Here is a 20,900-nt window from a genome sequence, read left to right on the forward strand (position 1 = left end):
TGGGTTGAAGCAAGCTCCAAGAGCTTGGTATGCTAGATTGGATAAGTATCTTTTGAAGATTGGATTTTCTAAAGGTAATGCTGACAGCAACTTATACTACAAAGTGACTAATGATGACATCTTGGTTATAGAAGTTTTTGTTGATGATATAATCTTTGGAGGAGAAGATGGATTGTGTAAAGACTTTTCTATTAAAATGCAACAAGAATTTGAAATATCTATGATTGGAGAGATAAAATTCTTTTTAGGATTGCAGATTTCACAGACTGATAAAGGTATATTCTTGAGTCAATCCAAATACTTGAAAAAGTTACTAAAGAAATTTGGGATGGAAAACTCTAAACCAGTAAGCACACCTATGACTACAACTGACAAATTATCACTAAGTGATGAATCTACACTTGTTAATCTGACTAAGTACAAATCTATGATAGGAGGCCTATTGTATCTGACACAAACAAGACCTGATATTATGAATGCAGTATGTATTGTTTCAAGATTTCAAAGTAATCCTAGAGAAAATCATGAATCAGTAGTAAAAAGGATTTTTTGGTACTTACAAGGTACTACAAATCTTGGCTTATGGTATCCCAGAGATGAAAACTTTGAATTATGTGCATACACAGATGCGAATTGGGCAGGAGATGTGGATGATAGAAAAAGCACCACTGGTGGAGCATTTTTCTTGGAAGCAGATTAATTTCTTAGTTGAGTAAGAAACAAAGTTGTACATCTCTATCAACAGCAGAATCAGAATATGTTGCAACAGCAACTAACTATACACGGGTATTATGGCTTAAGCAAATGTTGAAGGATATAAAGGTAAAATGCAAGGAACCTATAACTATCTATTGTGATAACACTGCAGCAATTGATATATTTAAGAATCCGGTATTACATTCTAAAACCAAACATGTTTCTATCAAACTGAATTTTCTAAAAGAGAATGTTGAAGCAAAAGAAGTAAAACTGGTTTATGTGAATACTAAAGAACATATTGTAGATATTTTTACTAAACCTCTGCCTAAAGAGTCCTTTGAATATCTTAAAGACCAGCTTGGGGTCATACCCCCACCAATAGAGACTTAGACAATTGATGTTTGTCATCATCCAGTAGAATAAATAGAGAAATCTTTTACTTCGGCTTTGATGAGGAGAGCTACTTCTAAGGGGGAGTAGTTGGAATACTAAATTGGTTGGTATTTTATATTTACATCTGGTTTTGTATTGTCTTTGGCATTTGATGTTAAAGGGGGAGAGATATCTATGGAAAAACACATTATCTTTTGGGGAGAGATTATTCATTAGGGGAGAGATTGATACTTTGAGATGATTGATTACTCTCTGTATCTGAATTTTGATTTCTGGTTATGATCTCTTTTGGGAGATGTTGGTTTTTGGTATTTAGCATTTCTACTTTGGCACTTTGATGGTTTTTCCATCTTGTGTTGCCAATAATGCCAAAGGGGGAGATTGTTGGTATTTTGGTATGGTTTTGTCGTTGATGTCAACACCTATCAACACTTATCAACTCTGGCACTTTGGAGGATCAGCAATGTTCACCGGCAAGCAAGTGACTTATGCACAGTCACCGGTATTTGGTACACCGGTAGGATATAATTTTCACCGGCACTTGGAATGATATGGAAAACACCTCGTTATGTCGAAGACATTGTTTGGACACTTTGTCTTGGATATTTGTTCATTGGCATATTCGTATTTGCATATTTGTTGTTACCGGCAAATAGGTCCAGATTATGCACTGGCAGGCTTATCTATTCCAGATCAGCATGACACGCTTTGGAGATGATTTTTTTGTTATTGTAAATGCATTAAGCCGACATGTTGAATCGGATATTGCATTGTCTATTGATTTACTTGTAATTGTTTTACTGTAATATCTTTTAGAGTCGACCTACTAAAATTGGTCTTAGGTTATGGTATATATGTAAGATCTTATTTGTAAGATCGAGATGTGATAAGGATAAGGAATTGTAAGAAGGTATATGCGAGAATAAGCAAAGCTATACACGCAGACATCATTTGAAGGTGAAGCAAGGTATTTGTAAATACAATCAGAACTACACTGATACTGAATCAAGCATATGAAGATGTTATTTTGAGCAGTACATTCTTATTGGATTTAACCATCCAATGGTAGTCAATATGACTCCTATTTGTGTTTGAGCAGTGAGCTCTAGGTGCTTTGCCTTTCTGCATGTGTAGACCCCATTTGTATACACATACTATATGCATTAGTATCATCTGATTGTGGGTAAGGTTTCCTACTGTGGTTTTTCCCCTTACAGGGTTTCCACGTACAAATATTGGTGTTAAGTGTTGTAGATGTTATTGTCTTTCTGTTTCATGCATTAATCTTTATCGGTACTGTAATTAACTGATAAACTATCTACCGACATAAAGTTTGGTTTACCGGTATTAAGCATTAAGGTTGGTTAAGTTGTTTTTGGTTTGAATTTATTTGACAATTGATTCACCCCCCCCCCCTCAGTTGTCTCAGGGACCTAACACTAAGATCTTTGGTCAAGGTTGTTTTTGTTAGTCTTGTGTGGTGTTCTTTAATGTTATCTTGACTTGAGTTGTACTCAGAGATTTAAGATATATATGAATTATGTTCTCTCTCTCTAGCCCTCTCTAGAAATAATAACTATGTCCGACATGAGTATTTGTTTCTTGTACTTGACTTTTGAATGTTAGTGAGGATCTAATGATTATTCTATAGAGATAGTGTATGTCCCTTAACTAATGTTATGTTTACAAGAATAACTTGTTATGTTGGAGTAATATATTAATTTCTTAAAAAATATAGAAGCTGAAATGTTTGTATTATGTGATTGGAAAAGTTCATATGAAATGCTCTATCTCTCCCTAGAAAATGTTCTCTCTATCTTTTTCTTAACTTTCATAAGAGAATGCATTGCATTAAGATTAACAAGGTGTGTGGATATATATATAATAAATGTATGGACTTAAATGTTTGTATGCACTCTCTAGCATATCCAAGGCATTATACCCTTGGAGGTTGTGCAACGGTTACTCCCTTTAGTGTGATTGGTAATGGTCACCTCGTGATGTATATTTGAATGTATTGGCCATGTTTTTATTCATTCGATTTTTGGATTTATGTGATTTATTATTTTATCTATTTTGATCTTTATAGTGGCACTTGTCACGTTTGTTCTTGTTGATTTCGTCAGCAATTTTTTGTGAGTTAAAGTTGGATTTGATGATCTTCTCTTTTGGATTCTTTCTTCCTCTCTTTTTCTTTTGTTGTTAATTATTGTCCCCAGTTGCCATTTTTGAGTATTGTGGGCCCTTGTTTTATGATATTAGCAGTCTCTATCATGTTCTCTTCGAACCTCTAATAGTGTGTACAAGGGAGAACACCGTGAAGATGTGCACTAGACCTGTCAAGTAGTTAGATAATGATGATAGTAACTGAGTAGATAAATATGTTAATAGGATGAAATGTAATGGCAACTTTCTAGATTTTATGAAATATTGGATAGAAGTACATTTGGAATTGAGAAATTTGTAATAGTTAAATGTAAATGAACTATAAATTTCCAAGATTTAGTAAGTTCTTATGTGTAAATTGTTGTGTAAAATGTATATTTGACTTCTTGATTGCATGTAACTAGCTATTAAAAGAGTGATTGTCATGCTGGAATGGTGTAAGTTATTGTGATTTTTTCATATAGATGCTAATTTTGTGACATAAATTATAGATGTGTCTTGCAACATATGTTTAAATGAAGTTTAATTGAAAATATTTTAATGATTTAGCATGCTCAATGTAACTAGCAAGAATTTTGTGACTTGTTTTATCTACTTTGTAATGTATTTATCTTGAATAAATAAAGCATAGGAACAAAACTTTGGTTGTCATTATTTCACCTTGAGCTAGGAAATGTTTGGATAGGGAATTTATATTGATTGATAAATCCTCTAATGAGAAAGGTTAGGTGTATTATTGGTAATTGTCCTAAACGAAATATTTTAATTTGTCTATGTTCAAGGAATTTTTGGATTAATGTGTGTGTATTTTCAACCTTTGCGACTTCTAGGAGTAATTCGAGCCCAAGGAGGGTAGGATGTAGTGCCCCTCCCTGATTCATCTTGTCGTGTGTGCATTAATAGATCATATTGATATAGCTTAGGTTACTTTATGATAATTTGATGGTATCTAACCATGTACTAACCCTAATTCATGATTATTGTTCTGATTAGATTATTATTCAATTTAGGTAGTTCGGTGTTAAGGTAATAATACTTCAATCCTTCATTAGGCTTCCTTTGGGATAACTATGACGTTATGTCTTTGAAACAACCTTTTGTTTTTTATTGTTCTAGTTTTTACTTTAGCCAATCCATGGTGTTTTAAGGGCTTGATCTTCAAACATATTATTTTATGATTTTTGGTTTAGATATGTAATAGGTTGGGGAGCGTCCCCAATCAATCTAACAAAAAAATTATTATATGTTATAATTATATTATAATATAATTAAATATATTAATCGTAACTCCTTCTAGTGTTGGTAGTTGTTGTCATTGATGACTTGGTGTTGTCATTGATGTCAACCCTCAACTTGTGTATTAATCATATACTTATTATTGTATGGAAAAGTGTTGTGGAGGATATTGAATAATTTTTTCAGTGCATTTATGGTGTTGTCAACCCTTAGATTTTGTGTTTGTTAGGAATTACATGCAGAAAATATCAATTATATGCAAATAAAGATTAAACAAAAGAATGAAAAACACAAAAATAATAATAGAGAGGAGACAATTTGAAAATGTTTCGGGCTAAGTCTACCAAACAGAGAGTCCAATATTATTATCAAGTAAATCGAACCAATTACAACCAGCAATCTCTTGCAACTCAATACCGCTACAAAATGTTGCAAAATTCACTACTGAAAGCCCTAACCCTTAGCATTTTTATCAAGATGTATTTCGGTTACAAAATTAGGGTTACAACATGTCAGCCAATAGAAAAATAACACCTCACACCTTTATAAAATAATAAGTCTTTTTGTCCTCACGGGGCACTGCCCCTCGACCCCTCCCTATATCGTGATAGGGAGTGCGCCAAGGGCGCTACCCCAAACCCCTGTCAAAAAATATGGGGGGAATTCCCAACAACAAAAGTAGGGAAAATTTAACCTCTGAGTCTGATTAGGCTCTGTATAACAACAGTGTTGTCATTATTGTGCAATTATGTGCAAAGCTATAATGGAGATTACTATGATGGATACTGAGTGTTGTTATTGATGATATGTTGATGGTGTGCTTTGTGGTATATGTTAATGATGATGGAAGTACATCTAATTGATATTGTATGATTGATGGATGATGTATATTTATCTCTCAAGTACATAATGTTGATTATTGGATAGTGTGGATTCAAATGCAAGTGTAGATGATTGATGGTTGAAGGTATTCCTTTTCCACCTTCTTGGTGTCAATGATTACACTCGATATGTTGTAGTGTAGATGAATATTAAGGAGATGGTTAGATGGTTCATGTCTGATATCTTGCATGCTAGGGTGTCATAAGCGATTCAATATGAAATTTTGTAGCGATGTTTGTTGATGATTTTCTTGGTTGGATGTCCACCATCAGTGCGGTATTGATGTCTCACCAAGTATGATGTATTAAAGAATAATGATAATATATATTTTCATATGGCATTGATGGTGTTGATGTCTATATTCATTATGTCATTGATGTGTTGAAGAATATTGATGGTGATAATACTCATTATTAATATCAAAGTGTTTTCCATTTGGAGGAATTGATTATGTGTTGCATTGATGTTTTGTCATTGATGTCAATACTAGTTGTTTTCGTTGCTTTACCGGTATCCTTTTGGTCCCAGTAGATTGTTTGGTTTCTGGTTGATTAGATCATGATGATCTAGTATACTCTAGTATTCTCTAGCTTTTGGAATTGGCTTAGATCTACTATTCATGCTGCTCAGATTCATGTTTAGTCAGTTGGTTTTGATCTGGTTATCGGATGCTATCTTATATAATAGTAAACTTGGTTTATTGATCCGGTGAGGGTTTCACTGGCAAAACTTTGATGAAGATCTTTGATGTTATGCATAAGTGGTGTTGGTGCGGCTTCTAGTAGAGATTCAAGATGTTGATGGTGATCGTGTTCGAGACTTGGCTAATTGGGATCATTGCATTTGGTACCAAACCTATTCTTTATTATCTAGGTTATGAACCGGCTTAATGCAACGTGTTGATTGGTCTTCTCGATGTGTTTCTGAGATGTCTTATGGGTTGGATATTATTTGTTTGGTCTCAGACCAACATGTTTTGTAATTATGTAATTTCTTTATTGTTTGGTGGCTGACCTTATTGTTTATGGTCGATGGTTTATATATATATGATGTAATATCTCATTGCAGATCATATGGGAATGGTATGCGAGCGAATAATGTAATAATCATTCATGCAGAGGATTTGGTCGATCATTTGTGATCAAGCTGGGTTTATGTAAGAGGATTAAGTCCTCCGTTATTGAGCTTAACCGGAACTATATTCAAGTATAGGAGATGCTAAATCATTGCAGTTCATTCTTCCTTCTAGATTGTAGTTTGGATTTTTATGTAGTCAGTGAGACTCCTTTTGTAATGAGCAGTGTGCTCTAGGATGTTGGCCTTCTTGCAAGTGCAAGCCCCTCAATTTGTAATCACATACTTACTACAAAACTATTATATGATTGTGGGTAGGCTTCCCACCATGGTTTTTCCCTTTACCGGGTTTTCCACGTACAAATCTTGGTGTCATGTGGATGGTATTTACTCTCTAAATGTTGCTTGTGCTTAATTGGTATATCTGCTACTTTGATAATTGGTTTATGCATTATGGTATTGATCTTATGTGTTCCGATATTAAAGTTTTAATTGTTTAAGGTTTCGGTAATCTGGTGACAACTGATTCACCCCTCCCCCCACCCCTCTCAATTGTCTTCCGATTATTTGAACTGTCTAACACAAAGAAGGTATCATGATGATGTCATATTTAGATGAGGATTATAAGCTTTAAGATGAGGATTAGAAGTATTTAGATGAGGATTAGAAGCATTATGAATAAGTATAACTACAAGCTATTGCAGTATAAATTTTGTTTCTCTTAAGTGAGAAAATGACATTCAAGGTGTTCTAGTCTCTAGAAGTTGAAGTATGTGAATGCATGAAAATTTATTGAAGATAGTCTAGAAGAATACTTTGTATTTCTCTACATTTTAAGCCTTGTGGTTTTGAATTTAATTATTATGCTCTATGGATTTTTCACTCTTATCTTTTCAATCCTAGTGTTGCAACTAATGTTTCTCGTAAAGGCAGTATGTTGGAATTTTTTCATACTAGTTAGGACTAGTCTAGATAATTCTCTGTTAGTGTAAATATTATATTACATTTCTTTATCCTTAACTACTTGTCAATTGCAGTGTAGTTAATGCAACTAGAGAAGTGCCTTCTCCTTGTATCATCTATAAATTCTTTTGCATATGAAATAATAACATCAAATATACACCTATCTCACTCTCATTTAGTATCAGAGCACCACTTCTCTACTAAGTGCATGTGAGTATTTTGTTCTTGTGAGTAGGATTCAAAGTCGTAAATGCCTAGATATAATTGGAGTATGGAATAATGGTCCTACTATAGGAAGTTTTGACCTGATTTGAACTAGCATTCTATTCATGAAGATGGCATGAGGCGTGACAATTCGACTAAAAAAGTGACCGCTCAAAAAATCAAGAAATTATTAATAGAAATATTAAAATCTTAGGCTAGTAGATTTGGTAAAACTCTTTATAATTCTAGCTACAACTCTTCGTATGATGAATGGATCCTTGGAATGAATGTGACACATATACATTTATGAATTCATATTTTTTGTTGAATGTTATATGAAATTTCTTTATCATGGTATTGCATTGCAAGGAAATTAGTTGACATGCTTTGGTGCCCTTGTGGAGGTTCGTGAAGACAAGGCATAAGGAGACATATGTTCCTTTGTCATGGATAACCCTCTAATCTACATATTTTCACTCCTTTGTATTTTCTCATGGGACAGTGGTAGAAACACGTGACATAAACTATGGAGTGTGTCTGCATGAAAAGATGATATTAACTACGCATTCAATAATAACAATTCATAGACAGAAATTTGTAGATTAAATGGGTGATTAACATTTATCCCTTCATCTCTATGTTAGAAAGGCCATTTGAATATGGCATTAAGTTCCATTGAAGAGACCCTTAGTGTACTTTAGTATCTAAACTGAAAGTGTATTCTTGTCACTGGTCCTCATAAAATTATTGTAGTTCTATTTTTATACTTTCATTTTAATGTTCAAACATTCATTTATTAGTGCCATTTCTTATTTGGAAAGAATTTTTTAAATGGCATATTATTTAAATCAACACTACACTTTGTTCAAAACCCTTGTTTATTCACTACTTGGAAGATGCTATTGAGCATGATTGGATAATTTGGTGTTAGTTTTTTTACTATGGTTACTTGATTGTATGTTATTTTCAAGACCAATGATGATGAAGTGCGTCAAATCAAAGAGCTCCTTCTTCATATGACAAGATAAGAATGTTTTTAAAACTTCTATTTCTGAGGTAGATCTTTGATTGTATGAACAAAGAAATAATGAACATGTTGCATCAAGTTAAGCCATATGTGACCTTTGGATCATCCAAAAGTGATAAGATGAAGCTAAAAAGGAATCTTGCTATGAGGCATAAATCTATCATATCAAATAAGAGGATTGAGATACAACCTTTTTTGGTTCATGGAAATCTCTGGATTGGGAATATTTATTTTTATAAGTCCAATGGGCTTGATATTTCATTTAAAATACCATGGCTTGCTAGATTTGAAACATCCATTTTCAATTCACAATTTGAGAATGATACCTCCAAACAATTACCTAAAACATCAAATAGATAAATTGTAATAAATTCATCTTGGAGGTTGATGGCATAAAAGGATGGAAGAACTTTTATCATCTCAAGTTAGCTTCTCACTTTGAGATGATGCTTTGCATGAGAAATTTCTTTGGCTTTAATATATCTTACTTTCCTTTTAGTTTTCCTTTTTGTTGCTAACATTTTTTGAAGAATACATGTATTATGGAGTTTGATTTTGGTAGACAGGTTTGGGGTTTGTTGAAGAGATCAATATAGATGGTTGCCTAGGAGTTCACAAGAGTATGGTCAAGAATTATTACCCTTATAAGGGTTAGAGACTACATGATGGTGCCACGTGTGAAGCTCAATATGGATTGTAGTCAAGAATAATCTAATATATGTGATTTGAGAATTTAGGACAAGGAGCTCAAGGTTTTAGCTTGAAGCTACACCATTACAAGGGTCAACCTTTTTGGTAATGAGGCAGCTTGATGGAATTCCACTTTATTAAGGATTTGTTCTCGTAAGAAAATATCTTCTCAAAAATATGTATTTATATTATGTAATTAACAAGTTTTGTAATGTTAGCCTTAAGAAGGGGTCCCTTGGCTAGGTGAAACTTAAGTTTTGATGGTACTTTTGTAGGAACAATGTAATAAGTGGGGAAATGTTAGCGTAAAGATTATATTATAGCGTTGTATCCTTAAATACCTACCAATTATGGTGAATTTAACGCAGTTAGAGAACTAGGTCTCCTCCTTCAATCATTTATAAATGCTTTTGCATATAAAGTAATAATATTAAACATTCGCCTATCTCACTCTCATGCTCCACATTGCTCTACATTATTGTTTCTAGTGTTGTGGCTTGGAGGACATGCTTATAACATTTTTGTAGTTTCTTAGTTCATATTTCAAGTATGAATTATTTTGGAATTATGTTTTTGATGTTCTATCTCATGACTGTGTTTTTTGGCCTTCTAGGTCCGAAGAACTTTGTAACTATTTTGGTTCAAGTGCTAGCTTGTCTTGGTTTGTTAGCATGGAAGAGGTTTTTTGGAAGTGTTATTGGATGGTTAATGGATATATCCTTGTGGTCCACATGTTACTACTTATCAAGTTGCCATTAGTTTCATATCAAAGTTATTCTATATACTCTAGTCGGTTATCTCTACCGAGACATTCAGTCGGTATGAACAGTCTAGTTGGTTACAGAAGAAAGTAGTCTCAAAACATAGTATACATCGAGCTGTCTACCGAGTGTCATTTCATGTCTACCGAGCAGCAAAGATGACACACCGAGTTGATATACACCGAGTGAAACATGTTACCAGATTCATTGAACCTGGACATACATATGAAAACGTGTTACAAGATCGAGGCACATCTAACCGTTATCACATTGGAAATTGCACTTAAAGATTGTGTATGATTTTGAGGTCATCTAACCAATGAAATAATTTGCATGGTTATTCATTCGATAAATCATATTTGTAAGATCAAAGCAATGAATGGATCACTGTCATAAGAGATCTATTTATACAGCATGAGTTAAGAATTAAACAGGTGTGTGCATGAGTGTAAAAAGACTGTTACAGAGACACAGAGGTCACCGAGAAGGTTTTCAGAGAACAATCGAAGAACAGAGTAAATAGAAGGGTTTATCGAGTTACTATATGGGTTACCGAGGTATGCTATAAGCAAGGTAACTTATTCTGAGAACATAGAATCTGCTATAATATTCCAGATGTAAAGTTGCAGATATTTGTAATGATTTTATTGTAATATTTTGAAGTTGTAAGAGAAACCTTTAACAGGGTAAAAGACTCTAATCAAGTCTATAAATTGTAAAGCCTCTAACCAGGTGCAGCATTTAGTTTAAGTGTTGTGAAATCCTTTAGCAAGGTAGATCTAACAGATCTTGTTACTCCTAACAGGGTAAGCTATCAGAAATAGCTAAACATGTAGCTCTAACCGAGCACTCTTTATTATTGCAGTAGTGAAGTTGTGGGTGCCATCCCCACCGTAGTTTTTCTCTCTAACCAAGAGTTTTTGCGTAACCAAAATATATGTGTTATGGAGTGAATCATGTATAATTGCTATCTATTTGTTTTAGCTTTATATTATGTTACTGCACTATTCGGTTTATGCATAACAGTAAAGTTATTATTGAAGAAAATTTTTGGAGTACTGATTCACCCCTCCCCTCTCATTACATTATCTTTCCATATTGGGCCTAACACACATGATGTTGGTTGATCTCCTTTCTATTGCATTATGTTCAAATTTGGTTTTCAAGGTAGTTTATAGTTATCTAGTTGGCAGGGCTTGTTCTATTCCTTGTGCTTTGCATTTAGAAGTTTGCACCATCATTGAAAGGGTGTTGAGTTGTTTTTTATCCCTACTATTGCTTGTGGGGATCTATATTGATTTAATTCATTTGGAGGATGCATCTTTGCTTCAACTAGTTTTGTGCTACATATCTTATCTACATGTTATCTTATCGCTAACTTAGGAGGATATGTACTAGCATGTGTGCTATTTGGGATTGTATTGGAAGTTCTAATAAGATGTTTTGGGTCCTCCCTAACTCCTAGATATGATAACTTTCGTCGTAATTATGTTTTGTGGTCAACCTTGTGGGATCATTTCTTGTCCCTTGTTCTATCCAACCTAATTGGTGTTTTTAGGTCTTGCGGATGGTATGGGGAGAAGACCATTTCATTTGCAAGTGTAATAATTTGTGTTGATCACAATGGAATGTGGAAGATGAAAATGTGAAGTAGTAAGAGTTTGGTGTGGAACTATTGGATCGAAATTTCCCAATGGTTGCTTAAGGTAGTGTTTCAAGAGAAACTACATTCAATTTTTGGATGCATTGATGTTGAATGAAGGAACATAAATGGACCACTAAGAGGGGGGATGAATCAATGGTAACAAAAAACTTGAACTTCCTAAGAAATAAAATCTCAAATAACAAAGGTCAATAAATTATGAGAAAATATATTAAACTAATCTACTCACATACACATAGAAGGTAAACCCATAACACAAAATATACGAGGAAAACCCATGGTTGGAAACAACCTCAATGAGAAATGTTGTTAGAGTCTACTGCTCTAATCCAGCCTCACAATGGAAATAGTTTAATTACACATTTATGGGCACCAACCCCTTGAATTTTATGGGTGTCAACCCAAAAGAGCACCAACCCCTATCTGAGTACCCACTCAGACGACATACAATGTGAAAATATTCAATTTCAGTTATCCACCTTGTTACAAATAAAATTTTGTAACTCATAATTGGTACTTTGCACTTGATATTGGCTTGACTCTTCTCTATTCTCTTCTTTCAACTACCTCTTATCTCCTTCTAATCTTATGATTGTTTTGTACATGCAATCATTTCTGCAATGTTATGTCTACACTGGAATTATGTTATACGCACCTACGAAAATTGCTTCTCCATGACACTTATTTTTCTTCACCTTGGTCTCATATGTATTCCACACTTCTCCACTACTCAACATGCCCACAAGTCACACACATTCAACAACAACACTTTTATTTTTCCCAACTCACCTTCTCTTTATATATTCTACATTCACCTCTATAAGGTCGTCTAGAACATAGTTCATCACAAACCAAAACAAAATAGTTTGCATCGTTATCATACAACATGATCTATACAATTTTCTATGCTCCATTAGAATATTATCATTGATGTCAACACTGAAGCTTATTCATTATAACTCAATTATTGATGTATCTTTTTTAGCTCGATAGTGTGTCTCCCTAGAAATTCCTTTATATCTTGCCCTGGGGTAGTGAAGCTCAACCTACAAGTCCTTCTGAAAGTAGTGAGCTTTATTGGGCAGTGAGCACTAAAATAAATTGTAATATTATTTAAATAGTGTGAGTTAACTCTCACTGTGATTTTTCCCTTATTTGGTTTTCCACATAAATCTAGTTTTTGTTGTGCATGTGTGGTCATTGGTTTATCTTTCATTACTACTAATGAAATTAAGGTTTAAGGTTGAATTTTAATTGTGTTAAAAGGTGCTAATATTTTTTTAAGATTGATTCACCCTCACCCCTCTCAACCTTGGGGTGTGTTCAATAGCTAGAATATCATTTAAAATGGATTATCTCACTAATTTGTAAGCTACACCTATGCTTCTCATTCTTGGTGGCAGTGGTGAGATACTACTAATTTTATAAAAAAATGGGCATTGAGTCATGCATATTGGATAATAAAGGTTCTTTCCCAAAAAAATCTTTTGTGCAAGGTTAATAATTTAGAGAAAATACATGCACTTTTTATAAATCACTTGCATATAAATTGTATGCAAACTAATTTTTCCGCATTGTGTGTAAATTATTAGTTATTTTTCTAAAGTGAGCTAGATTCAAGGTCCCATAGAGTAAGGTTTTCCTTCTCCATTATCACTTTTCAATATCTAATTAAAAAAAATTCCATAATGATTTCTATATTTACTTTGATTGGTTTGATTTCAATCATGACCATGGTTAGGTTATTTGAAGGTAGTTTCATTATTCATGAGTTTTATTTCTTATATAGATTTTACTAAATTCTAATACCTTCAACCTTGCAAACTTGAAAAATCACCCAATAAGAAATAAGTCTTTTTGACACCATTTTTGCTAAATTCTACGTGAAGGTTTTCTAAATAGATAACCTCTTTTGGTTCTACTCAATTTATCTAACAAGTAGACTCAATTATCTTTTTCATCATAGAAAGACCTTGGGATAAACTTTAATATTGAATGTAATTTTAAGTTAGCCATTAAATATAATTACCCATGATTTAGGGGTCTCTAAGGGGTTCCATTTCCATCAATTTTACATAAGCTATAAGCTAGTAGAGTAGAGAAAATGTATAACGTAATATAAAGTGAGAAGGGAGTAGAATAAATTAGAGTGGAGTGCTTATAATAGTTTAAGGTAGGTTGTGCATTAAATAGTGACAAGACAATTTATCAAATCATACCCCCAATTGCCATAATTGGTGACCCTTTCAAAAATATTATTTTGCATTGTTCATGATGTTTTTAATTATTTGATAAAATAATTATAAGACTATAGTTCAGAATTGAAGCTATGGCTAGACAATAGTTTTTTTTCTATAACATTGTATTAAACATGTTTTGTTAAAATTCAACAAAACATTCAATTGTCTAATCAAACCACTAGCAAAAGTTCAAATTATGCAAGTATCTTATATAGAAAGATTGTTAGAAGAGCACCTATCGATTTATATTGAAGTATTATATAAACGTCAAAGAATCTTGATTGGACCCTTCATTTTCCTATAATCTTGTACCTTTATGAAGTAGTGTTGGAATTTGCTTCTAATAATGTTAGTATTAAGGATATCACCTCTTAGAGAAAGATTATTTAGCCCTTATTTGGATTCAAGCCTTCAATTGTAATTTTCAAGTCAATAACTTAATAGAAGCTTTAAAACAAATCATAATTTTTAACCACATCATCCTTTAAAGACATTGATTTTACAAAATCCATGTTATTGAATTCAAAAAAAATTGAATTTAATTACATATTTTTATACAATATTTCAAATTAAATATTATTCTGCAATAGATCATTCAATATGATTCAAATGTTGATAAAAAAGTATTCACATAATAGAAAAAACTTTTGAATTCACATCATCTTTATCAAATGAATGGTTATTCTAACCCTAAATTACTACAATCAAAAACTTAAATTTAATATCAACATTCTATGTAGAATGCCCTAAAGCCTTAAACTAACTTTCGAACCCTTTGCTTTCCCTCTATAATTAAGCAGCTGACAAGCAAGATAGGTATAAGTTGTGATGGTCTTCAACGTACCCTTCTTGTGAGAAACTAGCACAAATATTACAGAATAATACAAGGCTTGGCAGAAAAAGTGTTACTCTATCTATATGCATATTTATCTCACGCCATTCTGTCTTGATTGTAGCTAATTTAATTCCATCCAACACCTTCCACAGCATTCTCCGTCATTGCACAAGATTGCACAAGATTGTAGGGAACCATTATCTACAACAAAAGATCTTCTCTAAGCAGATTAAGTATAAAATTTCGACAACAAGTGGTCAGACACACGTCCCAATTAGAATGGATCGAGCCATAAAACCGAAAGAGACCACACAATAAATGACACACCACACTTTGAATCTAACCATTTGATAAATGACTAAACTGCAAATCAGAAGCCTCCACAAAAATCCATCAAACTAATTATTGTGATAAGAGTAAGAATGTGTGACAGATAAGAAGCATAGTATGCATGTAAAATTAACATCTTCACTCCAGTGGACAGGATTCGGTAAGCTTCTGGACTATGAAGGATGTAGGTCGAAAAATGATAAGTGAAAATATAGGTTTTACCATAGGCACAAAAGCTATTATTTATTCAGGTCAACTCAACTTCATAAAATAAGATATCGTCGGTCTTTAATGTTTCAATTTGATTTAATTAGATGTCACTTTTAAATGACTCTTTTTTGTTTTTATATATTTATACACAATCAAGAGTATTAATTGAAGTTGCACAACTTTTTTGTGGTCCTAATTCATAGATGCTAAGACATCTGAATGAGTTTCAATTGACACGTCCAAAAAAAACTACTTTTGAATTTCTATAAATTATAAATTTTTAATGTATTGTTTAAGAATTCAAATTATACAGAATTAGAATGTACAAATATTAAATCATGTCCCCTAATTTACTTATAATTTAACACATTTTGAATATATCTTTATTTTATTTCGTTTTCCCTCGAATTAGATGTGATGGTGATAAGGTCAATCCCATTTTAGCAAAGAATTTATATCTCAATAATTGCTTCCCCCAAATCAGTCGGCTCCCACCACCTAGCCATTAAGGAAGTGAAAAGACGGACTTAATCAATCTCGGTAGAAAGAAACCTCACATTACAGAAGTTATTGTTTTTAAAGAAGAATTTTTCCATTAAGGAGGTACTTTCGAATTAGTAACAGGTGTATTTCTAGGGTAAGTAACCATACATTCATCACGACAGTGAGATGCATTTACTATCTACGCTACCTCATTCCTAAAGAGGCACACCACAAAGTCATCTTTAAATCCAAAGCCAATATCAGGGCGATACAGTTCCATACAACAAACATGAGGCACGTAAATCAGGGTGGGTGCATTTGCCTGCTCCTCTGTATTCTTCTTTCATTCTTTGCAGGCATTGAAACCATTGATGGTAATGCAAATATCCCAGCTGTCTTCACATTTGGGGACTCGATCGTGGATCCTGGCAACAATAACTTTATTTCCACCCTTGCTAAGGCCAACCATCCCCCATATGGCCAAGATTTTAATGAGGAGGGAAATGGCCGCTTCTCTAATGGAAAACTTGCAACAGATTTTATCGGTACACTTGTTCACCATCTCTAATTTCTAACTTTATTTTAGAATGGGTGTATGATTAATTAATAGAGTTTCGGGTTGCAGCTTCTGGACTTGGGGTGAAGGAAACAATTCCGCCATTTCTAGACCCCAATCTCAGCACCCAAGACCTTCTCACAGGCGTCAGTTTTGCTTCTGCTGGGACTGGATACGACGATCTCACCTCATCGCTTGTTGTACGTTATTTTTTCTTCCTTTAGTTTCTAATGCAAGTTACAAAAAGATTAAAAAATTGATGTCAAGGAATGAGCGATCTTATTTTTTATGGTGTCGAGATTTCTCTACTTTTGACGTTAATTTAGCTTTTAAGGCAATCTACCTCGCCGTCTTAGGGTTAGGGTTATTTTTTTTCACATGCATACTAGTGAAAAGCTATGCATGGCTTCCTTGCAGAGTGCGATACCAATGATGGAGCAAGTTGAACTATTCAGAACGTATAAAGTACGGCTGGAAAATATAGTGGGAGTGGAAAATGCATCCAACATTATTGGGGAAGCCTTATTTCTGGTAATCGCAGGTACCAACGACTTTATAGAGAATTATTTGTTTCTTCCCAACAGAAGAACTCAATTTACTGCTCAGCAGTACCAGGATTTTGTTCTCCAGATATGCAGCAATTTCATTGAGGTAAAAGCAGTTTCATTTTCTCTGAATTAATTTTCCCATGACAGAGTTATAAAAAAACCTCTAAGTTTTTTTATTAAACAGGATATTTACAAGCTCGGTGTACGCAAACTTGGCATGACTGGGCTCCCTCCACTGGGATGTGTGCCGCTGGAGAAAACAATATATGGGCAATCAGAACTGAATGGGTGTGTTGAGGAATTCAACGATATCTCATCTTCTTATAACCAGAAATTTCAGGAAATTCTCTTAGGATTGAAAGCTCGTCTCCCAGGCATTAGAGTGGAGTACGTAGACATTTATGACTATCTTTCAGACTTGATAAAAAATCCTCTTTTATACGGTAAGATTTTGAAAAGCACAAAACATATTTATTTGGGTTTTTTACAGTTGAAGTGAGATTTAATTGTAAGTATAATTATGGACTGCGTGTTGCAGGATTTGAGACATCACATAAAGGCTGCTGTGGTACAGGAGTAATCGAGTTTGGGCCCACTTGCAATGCCAAAACTCCAATCACTTGTTCAAATACATCAAACAGTGTTTTCTTTGATGCTGTTCATCCTACACAAGGGGTGTATCAGTTAATTGCTGACTTTATCCTGCGCCAATATATACCAAATCTTCTCTAAGAAATAACCCAAATGTTTCAGTGTAAATGGAATATATTTATATTTATATGTTCAGGTGTGCGAGGGATCTACTATGACATACAAATATGTGTAAACAAAAAATCAATTTTGAATAAATTTGAGGTAAATGACAGGTAAATGCATGCATGTTTCAGTTTTTTTAGAAGTATTATTTTATTATTCTAAATAAAATAAAATAAAATCATTGCCACTTGTTTCTAAGTACTTGAAACTGTTACATCTTAATTAATTGGGAGTGAAAGAGTGCAGTATTATTCAGCATTATTCAGCCCCATGTACTTCTTGATCAACTTATTCCTCTTAAATTTGAATTCTTACATAAAAGTTAATTTCTATCTGAATATGAATAAGATATTATTATCTTGTAAATAGTTATTGACTTAATTATTATTGTTTTCCTTTTAGTGTAATAATTAATATGGTAGATTGTGCATGATCTTGTTAATCATTGTTAATTTAATTGTTATTGTTTTTTTTTAGTGTAATAATTAATTTGGTGGATTGTGAATAATCTTGAATAATTATAATTACATTTAAATATCTTTAATTTAATTTATTAGAGTAATATATTTTTCAAAAAAGAAAATTAAGAAAATAAAAAGATAATTAAAAACTTTTCACATTAAATAAAATAAAAGAGTATGCTATTTTGTTTTTCAAAATTATATATATAAATATAAGTATATATTATAAATTTAATAATATTTTAATTTACTCAGTTTAAATGAAAATAATAATAATAGATAGTTATATATTAATTATAAGATCATAAATTATATAGAAAAGTGTTCAATTGTTCTTTAAGAGAAGAATTCATTATCTAAGCACATATATAGTATATTGTGAATAAAAGGGGAGACCCTTTGGTGAAATGTTGGGGCTGCTTGTAGAGCCAATTACCAAGGTTCAAACCTTACGGGGTCGCTCTCCATTGTGTCAACAATGGTAGATTTGGTGATCTTGTTTTAGTGGTTGTGGTATTGGAGCTCCATCTTGAGTTGTTCATTATGCTCACACTAGTTGTGATGGCCAACAAGAAAATTAACACATGTGAAGGAAATAGTTAAATATATTATAATTGCAATAAGATGTACATATTTATAGTGCAAAGGAGAGATATCCACCACCTTGAACAATGGCATGCAACTCCATGCAAGCATGAGAAAGAAAAGGTACACCTAAACAATCTTATCTCCTAGTAAAATTATCCACTAGAAATTTTATCTAATAGAAAACAATATTCTAGAAGAAAGAATATTCTACACTAATACCCCCACTTAAGCATAGTTTAAGTTGGTAGAAAAAAATTAGGTCCTAGTAACTAGGCTTGATGAGGTTACCCAAATACATATAGTAAACTCTTATAAATTGGAGAAAGGGAGAAACTAGTGGCAAACCCCCCTCCCCCAAATGAGAGAAAATGATGTAAAACTGTACTAGACAACACAAAAAAGAACCCAAAAAATATCAAATCTCTAAATTCATTCAAATGCTCCATATAATGTCCTACTTAAAATAATCTTTGAATGCTCTCTAAGAAAAATATTTGAACTCTAATGCATAGTGACCGGTGCAAGAATGGAATAACTAACATTAAAGAGAAAGAAGAGTGCCAACTATATTTTAAAAGGAACTAAAAAAATAAGTTTTTTTGTATAAATTAGTCCTAATAAAGTGAATCCAAATGACATGAATGACTTTACTGTAATTAATCATTAGAAGCTCTCAAAGAAGCAAAACTTAACTCTGTAGTAGCAATATCTTTTGTAGAAGTATCGTCAACTTTCGGTGAACCACATATATTAATCATCCCATTAAGATGTGTCCACACAATATGGGGAAACAAAAGTACATTCTCATGCAACAAAGTTGCATGCACTTTGACACCTTCCAACAATCAAAAGTAGTTGAACACAACTTGCAACAATACTACATTGTGATTTTAATCATAGAAGTTGTCTTATTCATGAGCATTAAGCTCAAACAAAATCAGCTTGCATATACAAAATCAATGACTAGCCTTTGCACTGAATTGCCCTCCACAATGAATGGAATAGAATCGGTCTCTAGCAATAAGTGGATAAACTTGCAAAGGGAAAGGCTTGAAGCCTATGTGGCCTCTATGTAGATATGGATTAATGTCTCCACTTAACAATCTTCACACAAATATCTCTTACATTTATATGGGTCATCCTCATGGTATCTATATGGATCAAGACCTTAACACAAATTTTACTTCAAAAAACATGGATTAGCCTACAATAATGTCATAAAGTCTCACAACCTTCAATCCTAATGCTTAAATTCACAATCAATATTTCTATAGATAGATCCAACATGCAAGGGCTATAACCAAAAAATTTGTCCATAGATTTTTTAGGAAAAAGATTTCTTTAGGCTTCTTATGTTGAAAAAAATAATACAAGTGCAAAAAAAAACACATCTTAAACATGCCACACTTCTCATAGAGAGTACAGGTTTGACTCCCACAAGGTAACATCACCTTCACACACAAAAATTCCACCTCTAAGATAAAAAACTATCACCTTAAAATGAGATGTCATGGCTTCCTTGCATATCTATTGGTCACGCCATCTTTATTTAGCAATCTATACATCTATCTATCAAGGAAAAACACCTGACTTTTTGAAGCAGTCGTCAGTGAGGAGGGACCTCAAAGAGATCAATCTAGACCAGTCAATAAGAGTAAACACAATGAAAACACAAAGATATGATGGAGGCAATGCAGAACAGATTGATTTTTTTCATGATAACTGATTACAACCAACTGGCAACAACAAAGTTATAGAAACTAGCTCACAAGCCTGCTAAAACATGTTCAAAATATAGAATCGAACACAATCGAGACCTTCGATCTTAAGATCTATCTTCTACACTTAGTCTCACTACTTCATTGTTCGATTGTTACATTATAAAGCGTAATTATAATTATATATACGATCTAAGGGGATGATCAGCCCAAAAAGGGATCAAAACCTGAAGAACAAGACCTAACATGTAAAACCAACAAGGTCGGCCTCCACCAAGAGATTCCTCTGAAAATTCCAAAGGATGAAGTGTAGATCGCGGGAAAAGGTCAGTCGCACGCCAAGGAAGATTAGAATCATTCTTTGTAAAGTATTTTTCTCCACTCAAATAGTCCATTATGTCATCCATCCTAGGCAAA

The 20,900-nt window shown here is 33.1% G+C and overlaps 1 protein-coding gene across 1 annotated transcript; it reads left to right on the forward strand.

Moving 5' to 3' along the window:
* The first annotated feature begins 16,095 nt into the window (after positions 1-16,095).
* On the forward strand, positions 16,096-17,763 carry LOC131036160 (GDSL esterase/lipase At2g42990). Its single transcript, XM_057967978.2, has 5 exons — positions 16,096-16,401; positions 16,482-16,612; positions 16,830-17,063; positions 17,145-17,403; positions 17,499-17,763. Exons 1-5 carry the CDS (start codon positions 16,146-16,148, stop codon positions 17,690-17,692), a joined length of 1,074 nt encoding a protein of 357 aa, XP_057823961.2. The 5' UTR covers positions 16,096-16,145; the 3' UTR covers positions 17,693-17,763.
* The last annotated feature ends 3,137 nt before the right edge of the window (positions 17,764-20,900 follow it).

Source organism: Cryptomeria japonica, chromosome 10 (assembly GCF_030272615.1).
Source record: "Cryptomeria japonica chromosome 10, Sugi_1.0, whole genome shotgun sequence".
Taxonomy (NCBI): Eukaryota; Viridiplantae; Streptophyta; class Pinopsida; order Cupressales; family Cupressaceae; genus Cryptomeria; species Cryptomeria japonica.

Excerpts from the sequence above, each read along its gene's own strand:
- LOC131036160 (XM_057967978.2), top strand. The coding sequence starts at position 16,146 with ATGAGGCACGTAAATCAGGGTGGGTGCATTTGCCTGCTCCTCTGTATT. Across the intron at positions 16,613-16,829 it reads ATCTCACCTCATCGCTTGTT|AGTGCGATACCAATGATGGA; the intron begins GTACGTTATTTT and ends GCTTCCTTGCAG. Across the intron at positions 17,064-17,144 it reads TATGCAGCAATTTCATTGAG|GATATTTACAAGCTCGGTGT; the intron begins GTAAAAGCAGTT and ends TTTATTAAACAG.